Source organism: Oncorhynchus tshawytscha, linkage group LG19 (genome assembly GCF_018296145.1).
Source record: "Oncorhynchus tshawytscha isolate Ot180627B linkage group LG19, Otsh_v2.0, whole genome shotgun sequence".
Lineage (NCBI taxonomy): Eukaryota > Metazoa > Chordata > Actinopteri > Salmoniformes > Salmonidae > Oncorhynchus > Oncorhynchus tshawytscha.
In genome coordinates, this window is record NC_056447.1 from 48,043,507 (window position 1) to 48,060,670 (window position 17,164).

At 43.0% G+C, this 17,164-nt stretch overlaps 1 protein-coding gene across 1 annotated transcript in view; it reads left to right on the forward strand.

Annotated features, from left to right (window-relative positions):
* Positions 1 to 17,164, forward strand: part of LOC112219029 (SH3 and multiple ankyrin repeat domains protein 2-like) — a 152,462-nt gene that overhangs the window by 26,411 nt on the left and 108,887 nt on the right. Inside the window, exon 8 of the mRNA XM_042301773.1 lies at positions 4,848 to 4,925. Within this exon, the coding sequence (XP_042157707.1) occupies positions 4,848 to 4,925 (78 nt within the window). The remainder of the gene's footprint in view (positions 1 to 4,847; positions 4,926 to 17,164) is intronic.

A 17,164-nucleotide genomic window follows, 5' to 3' on the forward strand; every position in this document is an offset into this window, starting at 1 on the left:
CACTAGTACATTGTATTGGTATACTAGTGCCTTGTCTTGATATACTAGTACATTGTATTGATATACTAGTACATTGTATTGGTATACTAGAACATTATGTCGATTTACCAGTACATTGTATTGGTGTACTAGTACATTATAATGGTATACTAGTACTTTGTACTGGTTTACTAGTACATTGTATTTGTATACTAGTACATTAGGCCCATAGTAAACAGGGCTGTGGTTAATTCTGTTTGAATTTGGTCAAATCAGCAAGTAAACCAATTGACTGAATTGAAATGGAATTGACCCCAATCTTGATTGTGTTATTAGCAAGGGGTCAATTACAATTAATAAATATCCTGTTGATTCTTCACATGGGTAAAGATTGACTGGATACACTGATGAGAATCAATCTGAGGTGGACACATCCCGGGGGAACACATCCTGAGGGAACACATCCCGGGGGAATACATCCTCAGGGAATACATCCTGAGAGAATACATCCTGGGGGAACACATCCTGAGGGAACACATCCCAGGGGAATACATCCTGAGGGAACACATCCCGAGGGAACACATCCCGGGGGAATACATCCTGGGGAACACATCCCAGGGGAACACATCCCAGGGGAACACATCCCAGGGGAATACATCCCAGGGGAATACATCCTGAGAGAAATACATCCCAGGGGAATACATCCTGAGGGAACACATCCCGGGGGAATACATCCTCAGGGAACACATCCTGAGAGAATACATCCTGAGAGAAATACATCCCGGGGGAATACATCCTCAGGGAATACATCCTGAGAGAATACATCCCGGGGGAATACATCCTGAGAGAATACATCCCGGGGGAATACATCCTGAGGGAACACATCCTGAGGGAACACATCCCGGGGGAATACATCCTCAGGGAATACATCCTGAGAGAATACATCCTGGGGGAACACATCCTGAGGGAACACATCCCAGGGGAATACATCCTGAGGGAACACATCCCGGGGAACACATCCCGGGGGAACACATCCCAGGGGAATACATCCTGAGGGAACACATCCTCAGGGAATACATCCTGAGGGAATACATCCCGAGGGAATACATCCCAGGGGAACACATCCCAGGGGAATATATCCTGAGGGAATACATCCTGAGAGAAATACATCCCAGGGGAATACATCCTGAGGGAACACATCCCGGGAGAATACATCCTCAGGGAACACATCCTGAGAGAATACATCCTGAGAGAAATACATCCCAGGGGAATACATCCTCAGGGAATACATCCTGAGAGAATACATCCCGGGGGAATACATCCTGAGAGAATACATCCCGGAGGAATACATCCTCAGGGAATACATCCTGAGGGAACACATCCTGAGGGAACACATCCCGGGGAACACATCCTGAGAGAATACATCCCGGGGAATACATCCTCAGGGAATACATCCTGAGAGAATACATCCCGGGGGAATACATCCTGAGAGAATACATCCCGGAGGAATACATCCTCAGGGAATACATCCTGAGAGAATACATCCCGGGGGAATACATCCTGAGAGAATACAACCCGGGGGAATACATCCTGAGAGAATACATCCTGAGGGAACACATCCTGAGAGAATACATCCCGGGGGAATACATCCTGAGAGAATACATCCTGAGAGAATACATCCTGGGGGAACACATCCTCAGGGAATACATCCTGAGAGAATACATCCTGGGGGAACACATCCTCAGGGAATACATCCTGGGGGAACACATCCCAGGGGAACATATCCTGTCCTGAGGGAACACATCCTGTCCTGAGGGAACACATCCTGTCCTGAGGGAACACATCCCAGGGGAACACATCCTGTCCTGAGGGAACACATCCCGGGGGAATACATTCTGAGGGAACACATCCCAGGGGAACACATCCTGAGGGAACACATCCTGGGGGAACACATCCTGGGGGAACACATCCTGGGGGAACACATCCTGAGGGTACACATCCTGGGGGAACACAAGATAATATGGTCTTAACATCAATGGCTATGATTTCTAGTTTAAAACCACAGTAATCAATATTTAGACGGCTCTATGTAGTTTAAATGTTAATCTTTCCACTGTCATATGAATCCCAGAGCCAACAAGGCACTTAACCCTAATTGCTCTTGGGTCGCTGTTAATAACGGCTGACCATGGCTGTGACCCCACTATACGAGGGTGTGTTAGGGGGAGTGGGGATATCGAATAAACACATGTCCATTTCACACATGGGTGTAATACACACTACATGTTTGAAACAGGACAAATACAAGCACTCACCAAATAATAATAATAATAATTATACACACACACATTTGTAAGATGGTGATTTGAACATGGGATGTGTGTGTGAGATATCTCTCCGGTTGTCTGTAGGGGTCACTGCTCCCATTAGCTATGGCATAGATCATTAAGCCTTTCTACACACTGTGCTCTCTCTACTACAATTATTCACAGAGAGCGAGAGAGAGAGAGAGAGAGAGAGAGAGAGAGAGAGAGAGAGAGAGAGAAAGAGAGGAGGAGAGAGAAGAAAAGAGAGAGAGAGACAGAGAGAGTGTGTGTGAGAGAGAGAGAGAGAGAGAGAGAGAGAGAGTGTGTGAGATGGAGCGAGAAGAGGAGAGAGAGGAGAGAGAGAGAGAGTGTGAGAGAGAGATAGAGTGAGAGGAGGAGAGAAAGAGAGAGAGAGTGAGTGAGAGGAGGAGAGAAAGAGAGAGAGAGTGTGAGAGAGAGAGAGAAAAAGAGAGAGAGACAGGGAGGGATAACTTCCTCTCTCTGGGTTTGCTGTGGTGTAATCTCTTCCCTCGACTGCTCTGCTCCTACAGGCTGGGTTTATTTCCCTGGCTTTCTGATTAGATGCCCTTTTGCATGACAGCTTTAGTGTGATCTAATGACTACAATGACAGCCACTAGGAGGAATGAACTTCACTGATTTAACCTTTTTGAATATCAGTCTGATTTGTGTGGGTTGGGGCTTGTACACGTAATATTATTATTGTAGATATCTGCCATATACTAGTGGCAGTAGAATTTAATAAGAGCAAGTAGGAGGAGGATGAGCTCGAACATTGGTGTGTGTGTGTGTGTGTGTGTGTGTGTGTGTGTGTGTGTGTGTGTGTGTGTGTGTGTGTGTGTGTGTGTGTGTGTGTGTGTGTGTGTGTATGAGCAAGCACTGTTTGTGCATGGGCTTGTGCGGGCGTGTGTGCCTGACTGTATGTGTGTGTGTGGGCCCGCGCGCCTGTATGTGTGTGTTCACATGCACGTGAATGTGTGTGTGTGTTTGTAGTGGTGTTTCCGTGGGTGGGCTGCTGAATCCAGCTAACAGCAGGCTGAGGCGGGCTGCAGTGCCACAGACAGTTACCAGAGGCTGATTCTCTCTTGATTTTCTCACCGAGCTTCACACTATATGTTTTCACTGCACTGAGATCCTTTCTGGAGAGCTGAGGGAGAGGCCTTGCTTTACCTGGACCATAGACAAGGCATCAACAGACTTTACCTGGACCATAGACAAGGCATCATCAGACTTTACCTGGACCATAGACAAGGCATCATCAGACTTTACCTGGACCATAGACAAGGCATCATCAGACTTTACCTGGACCATAGACAAGGCATCATCAGACTTTACCTGGACCATAGACAAGGCATCAACAGACTTTACCTGGACCATAGACAAGGCATCATCAGACTTTACCTGGACCATAGACAAGGCATCATCAGACTTTACCTGGACCATAGACAAGGCATCATCAGACTTTACCTGGAACATAGACAAGGGCATCATCAGACACACAGGACAGGGTGAGCTCTAACTCCAGCAATGATACGTTATGGAATGTTCTGGAATCACTTAAGTTACAGAATGTTCTGGATTAGTTGATGGAATGTTTAGTTCTGGAATGTTCTAGAATCGGTGCTAGATTAGTTGATGGATTGTTCAGTTCTGGAATGTTCTAGAATCAGAGCTAGAATAGTTGATGGAATGTTCAGTTCTGGAATGTTCTAGAATCTGTGCTAGATTAGTTGATGGATTGTTCAGTTCTGGAATGTTCTAGAATCAGAGCTAGAATAGTTGATGGAATGTTCAGTTCTGGAATGTTCTAGAATCTGTGCTAGATTAGTTGATGGATTGTTCAATTCTGGAATGTTCTAGAATCAGAGCTAGATTAGTTGATGGATTGTTCAGTTCTGGAATGTTCTAGAATCAGAGCTAGAATAGTTTCTGGAATGTTCAGTTCTGGAATGTTCTAGAATCACTTAAGTTATAGAATGTTCTGGAATAAGTTCTAGATTAGTAGATGATATGTTCAGTTCTGGAATGTTCTAGAATCGGTGCTAGATCAGTTGATGGAATGGAATGCTTGATCAAGATGGTTTTCTGGTTTTCTCTCTCGTTAAAGGGGTTCAGAGAATTACAGAGTAATAACAAACAGTAGCAGGCAGCAGAGAGAGAGAGAGAAAGAGAGAGAGAAAGAGAGAAAGAGAGAAAGAGAGAGAAGAGAGAAAGAGAGAAAGAGAGAGAGAGAGAGAGAGAGAGAGAAAGGGGACAGAGAGAGAGAGAGAGAGAGAGAGAGAGAGAGAGAGAGAGAGAGGGAGACAAAGAGGCAGATAGAGAGGGAGAGAGAGAGGAAGACAGAGTTAGTTTACTCACTTTTGTATATTATCTACCTCACTTGCTTTGGCAATGTTATCATATGTTTCCCATGCCAATAAAGCCCCTTGAATTGAATTGAGTTGAATTGACAGAGAGGGAGACAGAGAGAGCAATGGAGTTGAAATAAATGAGGTCCTGGTCTTACTGGTTCCCCCTTCTCTTTTCCTTTGGTCCTCCCTAAGGAACACTGTGCCAGAGTACTGCTTGTTCGTGGTGCCAACAAGGAAGTGAAGAACTACAGAAGCCAGACACCATTCCAGGTATGGACTGACTCACACCTCTAACATTTACTGCTCACAGTACAGGCTTGCTGTAAAACGTAGATCACTACATTCCAATATCCATATTAGCATGCCACTTGCAATGAATACCCAATCCATTGCTTCGTTCTTCAAAGTGGTATGGTATATAACGGTCATTCATTAAGCTTCTCAGATGAATTACATCAGTAGAGAGCTACATGTGTAGTATTTTAATTTGAGCCAGTTTTCGACAGCAGGAAAATAATCCTGCAACAACAGGAAATGTGAATTATTATGTGGATTATAATTAATGGACATTTTTTTTGTAGGGGTTGATACATTTTTCTTTAGGGGCAAATCAAGTCTGTCATTTTAAAGTGGAAATGACCGACTTTACAAGCCTTTTTAAAAATTGAATACACTACAAGTTTACATTTCTCAGCATCAAAAGGGATCCTACATCTGTAGTGTAGTATGTGATACCTTTAGATGCTTGTAGTGGTGAAGCTTCATAACATTGCAACCCTTCCTTTTGTTTCTTTGCAGTAGTATTTTGGCAAGCAGATCAGTCTCCATCTGTGTGTTTTCAGTCAAGTCTTGTTCACGTGTGGTTTTAAAAGGGAAATGCAAGATGGTACACACAGAATGAGCGTATTTTTAGGTTGTTAAACAAAGCTGTTTAAGAGTCAATGGTTCCTTATTTGGCAGGCTTTTATGTAAGACATCCCTCTCTCTGAACAAACAGTCAATGTTTCTGGGAGAAATGTTCATGTTTATATGCATGTGTCAGCATTCCACAGTGTTGTGAACTCCAACTACCAATTAGTCATAATGGAGGTGTGATGCATTTAGGGGGTTGAAGTCAGAAGGGGTATGGATACTGAATAGCTTCCTAGCTGTAGTTGACCATATTTTCTCATTTTCCTATTCATCATCCCTACCCTGTTACCATCATCTTTTAATGCAGATAATTTCATATCCCACAAATAATTAAACTGAATTCACACAAATTGTTTTGACCCATTTTTTATTGGCAGCAGGCCTACACAGCTGCTATTTAAATAACATGGTGAAATAACAACTACTGCACGATGTTCATTATTATCAAGCACATAAATAATTTTTATTCTGTGAGAGTCTCCCTTTGTGACGTGTTTATGGTTCAAAGTTGAACATCTTCCACCAAATCTCCTCTTTACCTCCTCATGCTCTCGTAGCAGTCTGACATCTAAACTCCTCTGCTTTAGTCTGAGCTCCTCAGTTACTCTAAACTCCTCTGCTTTAGTCTGAACTCCTCAGTTACTCTAAACTCCTCTGCTTTAGTCTGAACTCCTCAGTTACTCTAAACTCCTCTGCTTTAGTCTGAACTCCTCAGTTACTCTAAACTCCTCTGCTTTAGTCTGAACTCCTCAGTTACTCTAAACTCCTCTGCTTTAGTCTGAACTCCTCCGTTACTCTAAACTCCCCTGCTTTAGTCTGATCCCCAGCTGAGCCAACTGTCTTCTCTTGCATCATGTAGGAGTCAGTGGAGTGATGCTGTTTATATAATGTACACTTCCACTGAGTGCTGATGCATCCTCTAATTCTCTAAATTATTCATCCATCCCTTCACACTTAAAATACTTTAAATAAAATGATGTTTCCTGCCTCAATTACTCTTTAATTACAGCTCATTTGAAGGGGGCCATAAACCACATTCACCTCATCCAATCAAATTCTGATTAAGCCCAGTTAGGCAGCCATCTGCTGACTGATGGTGGCAAATTAAGTGCTGAGACTCAGCATGTGCCCTAAATGTCACCCTATTCCCTATATAGTGCACTATGGGCCCTGGTCACAAGTAGTGCACTATAGAGGGAATAGAGTGCCATTTGTGATATACACACTGATTCAGAGGAAATTGGAGCACTTCAATTCGTGCTCCTCTTTCCTGACCCACTTTCATCCCAACATCACATCCTGTCTCACTTCTAGTACACCCAGACATCATACTTCACCTCACCTCAGTATGGTTAGGGACCAGGTAAACCTTCCCTGGCTCAAATCCTTCCTTCCTCGTGCCCCTCTCTACTTTTCTCTCTCTCTCTCTCTCTCTCTCTCTCCCTCTCTCTCTCTTTCTATTTCAATTCAAGGGGCTTTATTGGCATTGGAAACATTTGTGACTCACTACCTGGATTCGGTCTTATGTAGCAAAATTTGAAATTGTGTTTTTTACATTGGATAAAAGTAGAGACTCAGAGCTGCAAAATGATATTGTATACACTGCATTTTTGAGGAACAATGGGAAAGTAATTCTGCTTTGAAAGTTGATAAACTTTTGAATGTTTTGGTATCTAGTGAAGAGCTTTTCTTTGTCTACACCCATTCAGCATCGTTCACACCCTCTTAAGCCTTAGCTCCACCCATCTCGTTTCGCTCTCGGAGCATTTAGAGGGCACACTTGACACTGGCCAATGATTTGTTTAAATCTGGATAACATGAATAGAGCCTAACCAGCTCTGCTGGCAACAATTTCATTAAGCTTTTTTGCCAACATTTACTGACACCAGCCATATTCAACAGGTGTTGTACACTTTAGCTTAAAACACGTAGCTAGCTAGTTAGGTAAACAATGAACCTAGCTAGGTAAACAATGTGTAAGATCACACACGTCACGTAACGTTAGCTAATGAGCCAGCCAGCTACCATTAGCTAGTTAAACAACAATGAACACATTGCCAAATCATGTCGTTACTACCCTGCACAAATCTGCTGCGAGCTAACCAACCAGGTTCAATGTTAGTTAGCTAACATTAGGCTCTAACTAGCAAAGCAAATGGATCTGGGATACGAATAATAACTTCATACACGTAACGTTAGCTAGAGAGCCAGCCAGCAAACGTTAGCTAGCTTGAAATCAAATCCACTTTCTGTCAAAATTAGAAATGTGTAATATCTGAAAATGTAGCTAGCAAAAGCTAGACTATCTTACCCGTTTACATCATCATGTGTGATGGACGCGTCTCCCTGTCACGGATGCCTTGCCACGATTGCCCTTAGTTTGACGATGTAATCCGGAGACAGGAGTTTTCTCCATCTCTTTAGCTATAATACTCTAATTACACTGATTTCAAAACTAGATCCTTCAGAAAGTGGAGAGTAACATTTATGCAGCTCCACTACAAAATGCTTTTTTTAAAGGCGCGTTCGACAGGATTACCAACACAGACTGACCAACTGAAATAGACAGAAGAGCTCTATATGTCAGACCAATCCGAAGTCCTCTCTCAGCATGTCCCACCCACTCATTATCTCAGCCAATCATGGCCAGTGTGAAGGTTGCTGACTTGTTCTGTGTCTTAATGAACAAGGCTCGTAATTTAACAATATTATTGCACATAAGTTTGTTATTAACTTCTTGCGTCGAGCCATCCCGGATCCGGGATCGTGAATACAGCCTCAAGCTCATTACCATAACGCAACGTTAACTATTCATGAAAATCGCAAACGAAATGAAATTAATATGCTAGCTCTCAAGATTAGCCTTTTGTTAACAACACTGTCATCTCAGATTTTCAAAATATGCTTCTCAACCATAGCAAAACAAGCATTTGTGTAACAGCTAGCGCAGCTAGCGTAGCATTTAGCATTAGCATTAGCAGGCAACATTTTCACAAAAAACAGAAAATCATTCAAATAAAATCATTACCTTTGAAGAACTTCAGATATTTTCAATGAGGAGACTCTCAGTTAGATAGCAAATGCTCAGTTTTTCCTGAAAGATTATTTGTTTAGGAGAAATCGCTTCGTTTGGTGCGTCACGTTTAGCTACGAAAAAAACCTGTATCCAGGAGTGTAATTATCCCCGCAGCTCATTAGCATAACACAACGTTAACTATTCATGAAAATCGCAAATTAAATGAAATTAATATGCTAGCTCTCAAGCTTAGCCTTTTGTTAACAACACTGTCATCTCAGATTTTCAAGATATGCTTCTCAACCATTGCAAAATAAGCATTTGTGTAACAGCTAGCGCGGCTAGCATAGCATTTAGCGTTAGCATCAGCAGACAACATTTTCACAAAAACCAGAAAATCATTCAAATAAAATCATTACCTTTGAAGAACTTCAGATGTTTTCAATGAGGAGACTCTCAGTTAGATAGCAAATGCTCAGTTTTTCCTGAAAGATTATTTGTTTAGGAGAAATTGCTCCGTTTGGTGCATCACGTTTGGCTACCAAAAAAAAACGAAAATTCAGTCTTCAAAACGTCAAACTTTTTTCCAAATTAACTCCATAATATCGACTGAAACATGGTAAACGTTGTTTAGAATCAATCCTCAAGGTGTTTTTCACATATCTCTTCATGATATATCGTTCGTTGAAAGCCTCCTCTCTCCTCTCAATCACTGCATGACTGCGTGCAGCTTGTAGATTACGCACCAATTTAGTCAAAGGACACCGGGCGGACCCCTGGTAAATGTAGTCTCTTATGGCCAATCTTCCAATGATATGCCTACAAATACGTCACAATGCTGCAGACACCTTGGAGAAACGTTAGAAAGGGCAGGCTCATTCCCGGCGCATTCACAGCCATATAAGGAGACAATGGGAAACAGAGCTTCAAAAATTCTGCCCATTTCCTGGTTGAAGTTTCATCTTGGTTTCCCCTGTAGCATGAGTTCTGTGGCACTCACAGATAATATCTTTGCAGTTTTGGAAACCTTAGAGTGTTTTCTTTCCAAAGCTGCCAATTATATTGCGCTTAAAACGGGCATGTTTTTTTATCCATAAATTAAAAGAGCGCCCCCTATATCCAAGAAGTTAAGGCACATGAAAGTTCCCATGTTCCAGAAGGCATTTCTGCCAAAAAACACATTTAAAAAGGTTTTATTCAAAAAACGTTAAAATGGCTCTCCTGTGGAGTCGTGACGACATACGCCTAGTTTCCTGAAACGGGTCACATACGTTTACATTGCCAAAGCCAGTGAAATGGATAAACAAAAATGAAATAAACATAAAAAGAATAAAGACATTTCAAATGTCATATTATGTCTATATAGAGTGTTGTAAAGTAAAAATGGGAAAATAAATAAATGTAAGCAGTTGATGTTATTCTTCAATAACACAGACCCCAAAGCAAATTAGGGGGAGAAAAATATATGAATTCACAAATCATAGTTGTTATGCTGGAAAGCAGATGGTAGATGTTTATTCTTCCCTGTTCTCAGTGTTTTCTCCGCTGAATAAAGAGAAAGGATGTAGTTTATACCCAAGCTTAGCCTGTGGTTGACCAATTAGAATTCCTTGCAGCAAAATTAGGCCAATGGTTGAATACTAAGTATCCCATTTCAGGCTCAATGTATAGACAATTTGGTCCAATGTGAACTTGCCACATGTAGCTGTGAGTCCAGGACTGGAACCCCTTCACAGATTCTAAACAGATGTTGAACTGAAAAACAACCCAAGTCCGTGACCCATTAATATTCAGTTCACCATTACTCGAAAAATGTTGTTTATTGATCGTTTATTCCCCGCATTGTGTATTTATCTTTGAATATTCTTACATAAATATGGGTTGTATTTACAATGGTGTTTGTTCTTCACTGGTTGCCCTTTTCTTGTGGCAACAGGTCACAAATATTGCTGCTGTGATGGCACACTGTGGTATTTGACCAAATAGATATGTGAGTTTATCAAAATCGGATTTGTATTGTTTTCCAATTCTTTGTTGGTCTGTGTAATCTGAGGGAAATATGTGTCTCTAATATGGTTATACATTTGGCATGCGGCTAGGAAGTGCAGCTCAGTTTCCACCTCATTTTGTGGGTAGTGTGCAAAGAGCCTGTCTTCTCTTGAGAGCCAGGTCTGCCTAAGGTGACCTTTCTCAATAGCAAGGCTATACTCACTGTCAAAGCTTTCGTTAATTTTGGGTCAGTCACAGTGGTCAGGTATTCTGCCACTGTGTATTCTCTGTTGAGGGCTTTAGTGATTTTTGCAGTTCGTTCCAGTCATTGGCAGCAGAGAACTGGACAGAGAGGCGGCCAAAGGATGAATTGGCTTTGGGATGACCAGTGAGATATACCTGCTGGAACGAGGGCTACGGCTGGGTGCTGCTGGCGGGACTTTACCTAGCAGAGACTTGACCTGGAGCCAGTGGGTTTGGCGACGAGTATGAAGCGAGGGCCAGCCAACGAGAGCATACAGGTCGCAGTGGTGGATAGTATATGGGGCTTTGGTGACCAAACGGGTGGCACTGTGATAGACTGCATCCAATTTGTTGAGTAGAGTGTTGGGGGCTATTTTGTAAATGACATCGCCGAAGTCGAGGATCGGTAGGATGGTCAGTTTTACGAAGGTATGTTTGGCAGCATGAGTGAAGATGCTTTGTTGCGAAATAGGAAGCCAATTCTAGATTTAAGTTTGGATTGGAGATATTTAATGTGTGTCTGGAAGGAGAATTTACAGTCTAACCAGACACCTAGGTATTTGTAGTTGTCCACATAGTCTTTGTAGTTGTCCACATAAGTCAGAACCGTCCAGAGTCGTGATGCTGGAAGGGTGGGCAAGTGCGAGCAACTATCAGTTGAAGAGCATGCATTTAGTTTTACTTGCATTTAAGAGCAGTTGGAGGCCACGGAAGGGGAGTTGTATGGCATTGAAGCCTGTCTGGAGGTTAGTTAACACAGTGTCCAAAGAAGGGCCAGAGGTATACAGAATAGTGTCATCTGCGTAGAGGTGGATCAAAGAATCACCAGCAGCAAGAGCGACATCATTGATGTATAAAGAGAAGAGAGTCGGCACGAGAATTGAACCCTGTGGCATCCCCATAGAGACTGCAAGAGGTCCGGACAACAGGCCCTCCGATTTGACACACGGAACTCTATCAGAAAAGTAATTGGTGAACCAGGCGAGGCAATCATTTGAGAAGCCAAAGCTGTTGAGCCTGCCAATAAGAATGTTGTAATTGAGTCGAAAGCCTTAGCCAGGTTGATGAATACGGCTGCACAGTACTGTCTTTTATCGATGGCGGTTATGATATCGTTTAGGAGGTGCACCCATGACCAGCTCTGACACCAGATTGCATAGTGGAGAAGGTACGGTGGGATTCGAAATGGCCGGTAATCTGTTTGTTAAACTTCTTTGGGCTCATTTGGACGCTAGCGTCCCACCTCGACAACATCCGGTGAAATTGCAGAGCGCCAAATTCAAATTACAAAAATAGTAATAATAAACATGAATGAAAACACAAGTGTTATACATCGGTTAAAAGATTAACTTCGTGTTAATCCAGCCACTTTGTCAGATTTCAATAAGGCTTTACGGTGAAATCATGCCATGATATTATCTGAGGACAGCGCCCTGCGTACAAAAGCATGCAAACATTTTCCAACCAAGAAGAGTCAGAAATAGCAATAAAAGAAATCACTTACCTTTGAAGATCTTCCTCTGTTGGCAATCCAAAGGGTCCCAGCTACACAATAAATGGTAGTTTTGTTCGATAAAGTCCCTCTTTACATCCCAAATACTCTGTTTTGTTGGCGCGTTTTGTTCAGTAATCCACTGGCTCAAAGGCGGTCAAAACATGCAGACAAATACATCCTAATAGTACCGGTAAAGTTTGTCGAAACATGTCAAACGATGTTTATATTTAACTTGATAGGGACTAGGTCCCTGTGGCGGGATCAAATCAGCGGAAATTTTAGAGCGCCACCGAAAGTTTTCGATCTTTCAACCTGACAATAGCGTATTCAATAGAAATGACAAAGAACGAAGAGCGCACACACAGTCACGCACGCAAACCGGTACTGCATGATTCCATAGACCACTTACCAAAAGGTTTTATTCTTCATCGTTTTTCAGAAATCAAGCCTGAAACCATGTCTAAAGACTGTTTAAATCAAGTGGAAGCCATATGAACTGCAATCGGGGCCCTAAAGACTTATATAGTCAATAGGCTTTCAATGGAAAACCACTCACATCAAAAAAAAAAATATATATACATTCCTGGATGGATTTTCCTCAGGTTTTTGCCTGCCATATCAGTTCTGTTATACTCACAGACATCATATTAACAGTTTTAGAAATGGCAGAGTGTTGTCTATCCAATGCTTTCAAGTATATGCATATCCTAGGTTCTGGGCCTGAGTGACAGGCAGTTTACTTTGGGCATGTCAGTCATCCGAAATTCCGAATACTGCCCCTTAGCCCAAAAAGGTTAACTTGGCTTTCGAAGACCTTAGAAAGGCAGGGTAGGATATATGTAGGTCTGTAGCAGTTTGAGTCTAGAGTGTCTCCCCCTTTGAAGAGGGGGAGCTTTCCAATCTATGGGAATCTCAGATGATACAAAAGAGAGGTTGAACAGGCTAGTAATAGGGGGTTGCAACAATTTTGGCGGCTCATTTTAGAAAGAGAGGGTCCAGATTGTCCAGCCCGGCTGATTTGTAGGGGTCCAGATTTTGCAGCTCTTTCAGAACATCAGCTATCTGGATTTGGGTGAAGGAGAAGTGGGGAGGCCTGGGCGAGTTGTTGTGGGGGGGTGTAGGGCTGTTGATCGGGGTAGGGGTAGCCAGGTGGAAATCATGACCAGCCGTAGATAAATGCTTATTGAAATTCTCAATTATAGTGGATTTATCGGTGGTGACAGTGTTTCCTAGCCTCAGTGCCGTGGGCAGCTGGGAGGAGGTGCTCTTATTCTCCATGGACTTTACAGTGTCCCAGAAACTTTTAGAGTTTGTGCTACAGGATGCAAATTTCTGCTTGAAAAAGCTAGCCTTAGCTTTCCTAAATGCCTGTGTATATTGGTTCCTAACTTCCCTGAAAAGTTGCATATCGCGGGGACTATTCGACGCTAATGCAGAACGCCACAGGATGTTTTTGTGCTGGTCAAGGGCAGTCAGGTCTGGAGAGATCCAAGGGCTATATCTGTTCCTGGTTCTAACATTTTTGAATGGGGCATGCTTTTTTAAGATGGTGGGGAAGGCACTTTTAAAGCATAACCAGGCATCCTCTACTGAAGGGATGAGGTCAATATCCTTTGAGGATACCCCGGGCCAGGTCGATTAGAAAGGCCTGCTCGCTGGAGTATTTTAGTATTTCACTGGGTTTTGGTGGTCTTCCTAAACCAGGATTCAGACATGGCTAGGACATCCGGGTTGGCAGAGTGTGCTAAAGCAGTGAATAAAACAAACTTATGGAGTAGGCTTCTAACATGCATGAAACCAAAGCTTTTACGATTACAGAAGTCAACAAATGAGAACACCTGGGGAGTAGGAGTGGAGCTAGGCACTGCAGGGCCTGGATTAACCTCTACATCACCAGAGGAACAGAGGCGGAGTAGGATAAGGGTATAGCTAAAGGCTATCAGAACTGGTCGTCTAGTGCGTTTGGAGCAGAGAGTAAAAGGAGCAGGTTTCTGGGCGCGATAGAATAGATTCAAGGCATAATGTACAGACAAAGGTATGGTAGGATGTGAGTACATTGAAGGTAAACCTAGGCATTGAGTAATGATGAGAGATATATTCTCTCTAGAGACGTTTAAACCAGGTGATGTCACCGCATATGTGGGAGGTAGAACTAAATGGTAGGTTATGGCATATTGAGCAGGGCTAGAGGCTCTACAGTGAAATAAGACAATAATCACTAACCAGGACAGTAATGGACAAGGCATATTGATATTAGGGAAAGGCATGCATAGCCGGGTGATCATAGGGGTCCAGTGAGGGGTTGGGCTGGCTGGAGACACGGCGATTCAGACAGCTAGCAGGCCAGGGCAAGCAAGCTAGCAGAAGGGCCTTAGAGGGGCGTCTCAACGGAGGAAAGTCTGTTTTAGCTTTAGGGTTCCGAGTAGCAGAGGGGTCCAAGTCTAATTGGCAAAATAGGTATAGTGGCCCAAGAAATTAGCCGATGGATCTATACAGCTAACAGTCCAGTATACTCTAGACAGCTAGCGGGACACGGCTAGATGCTAGCGGGCCGTGGCTAGCAGATGGGCATTCAGGGGACGTTGTGATGTAGAGGCCAGTTGAGTACCCTCTTGAGCAGATTACGTCGTAGTCAAGTTGTGGAGGATCAGCGGGGTTCCGTGCCCCGTACCGGCAGTAGAAGGGGTCCTGGTATTGTAAGCCCAGGAGTGGCTGATGGGCCTCTTTGGCTACCCGGGAGAAAAGGCCTAGCATGGGCTAGCTCCAGGTTAATTGGTGCTTGCTTTGGGACCGACGTTAGCTGCGATGATCCAGGTGAAAATGTCCAGAGCTTGCGGTAGGAATCTGGGGATATGGAGAGAAAATAGGTCCAGTATGCTCTGGTTTGAGTCGCGTTGTACAAACTGGCGAGAGCTAGTAGTGGTTAGCTGACTACTAGCTAGTAGCTAGTGAGCTGGCCAGATTCTGTTGGGGGATTCCGGATTCGAGGTAAATAAAAATACTTTTGAAAAAACAGATCCACACCAGATTGGGTGAGGCAGGTTCCAGGAGAGTATTTTGAAGTTGAGAACAAAATATAAAAAGATATGCAAAGAAAAATATGTAAAAAGATATATACATGGGACACGACAAGATGGACAAAGACGTCTGACTGCTACACCATCTTGGATGTAGCTAGTTACCTGTGGAGCTGATGTTTAGGCTGAGGTATGTATAGTTTTTGGTGTGCTCTAGGGCAACAAACCTCCAGACGAGCTTCAATGCCATGTAACACTCTTTCCGTGGCCTCCAACTGCTCTTAAATGGAAGTAAAACTAAATGCATGCTCTTCAACTGATCGCACCCGCCCGCCCGACTAGCATCACTACTCTGGGCGGTTCTGACTTAAGAATATGAGGACAACTACAAATACCTAGGTATTTGGTTAGACTGTAAACTCTCCTTCCAGACTAACATTAAGCATCTCCAATCCAAAATGATATCTAGAATCGGCTTCCTATTTCGCAACAAAGCCTCCTTCACTTATGCTGCTAAACATACCCTCATAAAACTGACCATCCTACCGATCCTTGACTTCGGCGATGCCATTTACAAAATAGCCTCCAACACTCTACTCAGCAAATTGGATGTAGTCTATCACAGTGCCATCCGTTTTGTCACCAAAGCCCCATATACTACCCACCACTGCGCCCTGTATGCTCTTGTTGGCTGGCCCTCGCTTCGTATTCGTCGCCAAACCCACTGGCTCCAGGTCATCTATAAGTATTTGCAAAGTAAAGCCCCTCCTTATCTCAGCTCACTGGTCACCATAACAACACCCACCCGTAGCACGCGCTCCAGCAGGTATATTTCACTGGTCATCCCCAAAGCCAACTCCTACTTTGGCCACCTTTCCTTCCTGTTCTCTGCTGCCAATGACTGGAACGAATTGCAAAAGTCACTGAAGCTGGAGACTTATATCTCCCTCACTAAATTTAAGCATCAGCTTTCAGAGCAGCCTCCCAATCATTTCACCTGTACACAGCCCATCTGTAAATAGCCCATCCAACTACCTCATCCCCATATTGTTTTAATTTTTTGCTTTTTTGCACCCCAGTATCTCTAATTGCACATCATCATCTGCACATCTATCACTCCAGTGTTAATGCTAAATTGTAATTATTTTGCCACTATGCCCTATTTATTGCCTTACCTCCCTAATCTTACTACATTTGCAAACACTGTATATAGATTTTTTTCTATTGTGTTATTGACTGTACGTTTGTTCATTACATGTGTAACTCTGTGTTGTTTTTGGTGCACTGCTTTGCTTTGTCTTGGCCAGGTCGCAGTTGAAAATGAGAACTTGTTCTCAACTAGCCTACCTGGTTAAATAAAGGTGAAATATATATAATATATATATATATATATATATATATATATATATATATATATATATATATATATATTTAAATGGTCTCTAGATGGAATTTGTATGTGTGGTAATGGCATCTGGACCTTTTTTGGAACACCATTATTTTGTCTTACTGAGATTTACTGTCAGGGCATAGGTCTGACAGAATCTGTGCAGAAGATCCAGGAGCTGCTGTAGGCCATCCTTGGTTGGGGGGGCAGAAGCGTCAGATCATCAGCAAACAGTATATATTTGACTTCGGATTCTAGTAGGGTGAAGCCGGGTGCTGCAGACTGTTCTAGTGCCCTTGCCAATCCGTTGAAGTATATGTTGAAGAGTGTGGGGCTTAAGATGCATCCCTGTCTCATCCCACGGCCCTGTAGAAAACATAGGTGTGTTTTTTTCCAATTTTAACCACACACTTGTTGTTTGTGACCATGGGTTGTATAATGTTGTATGCT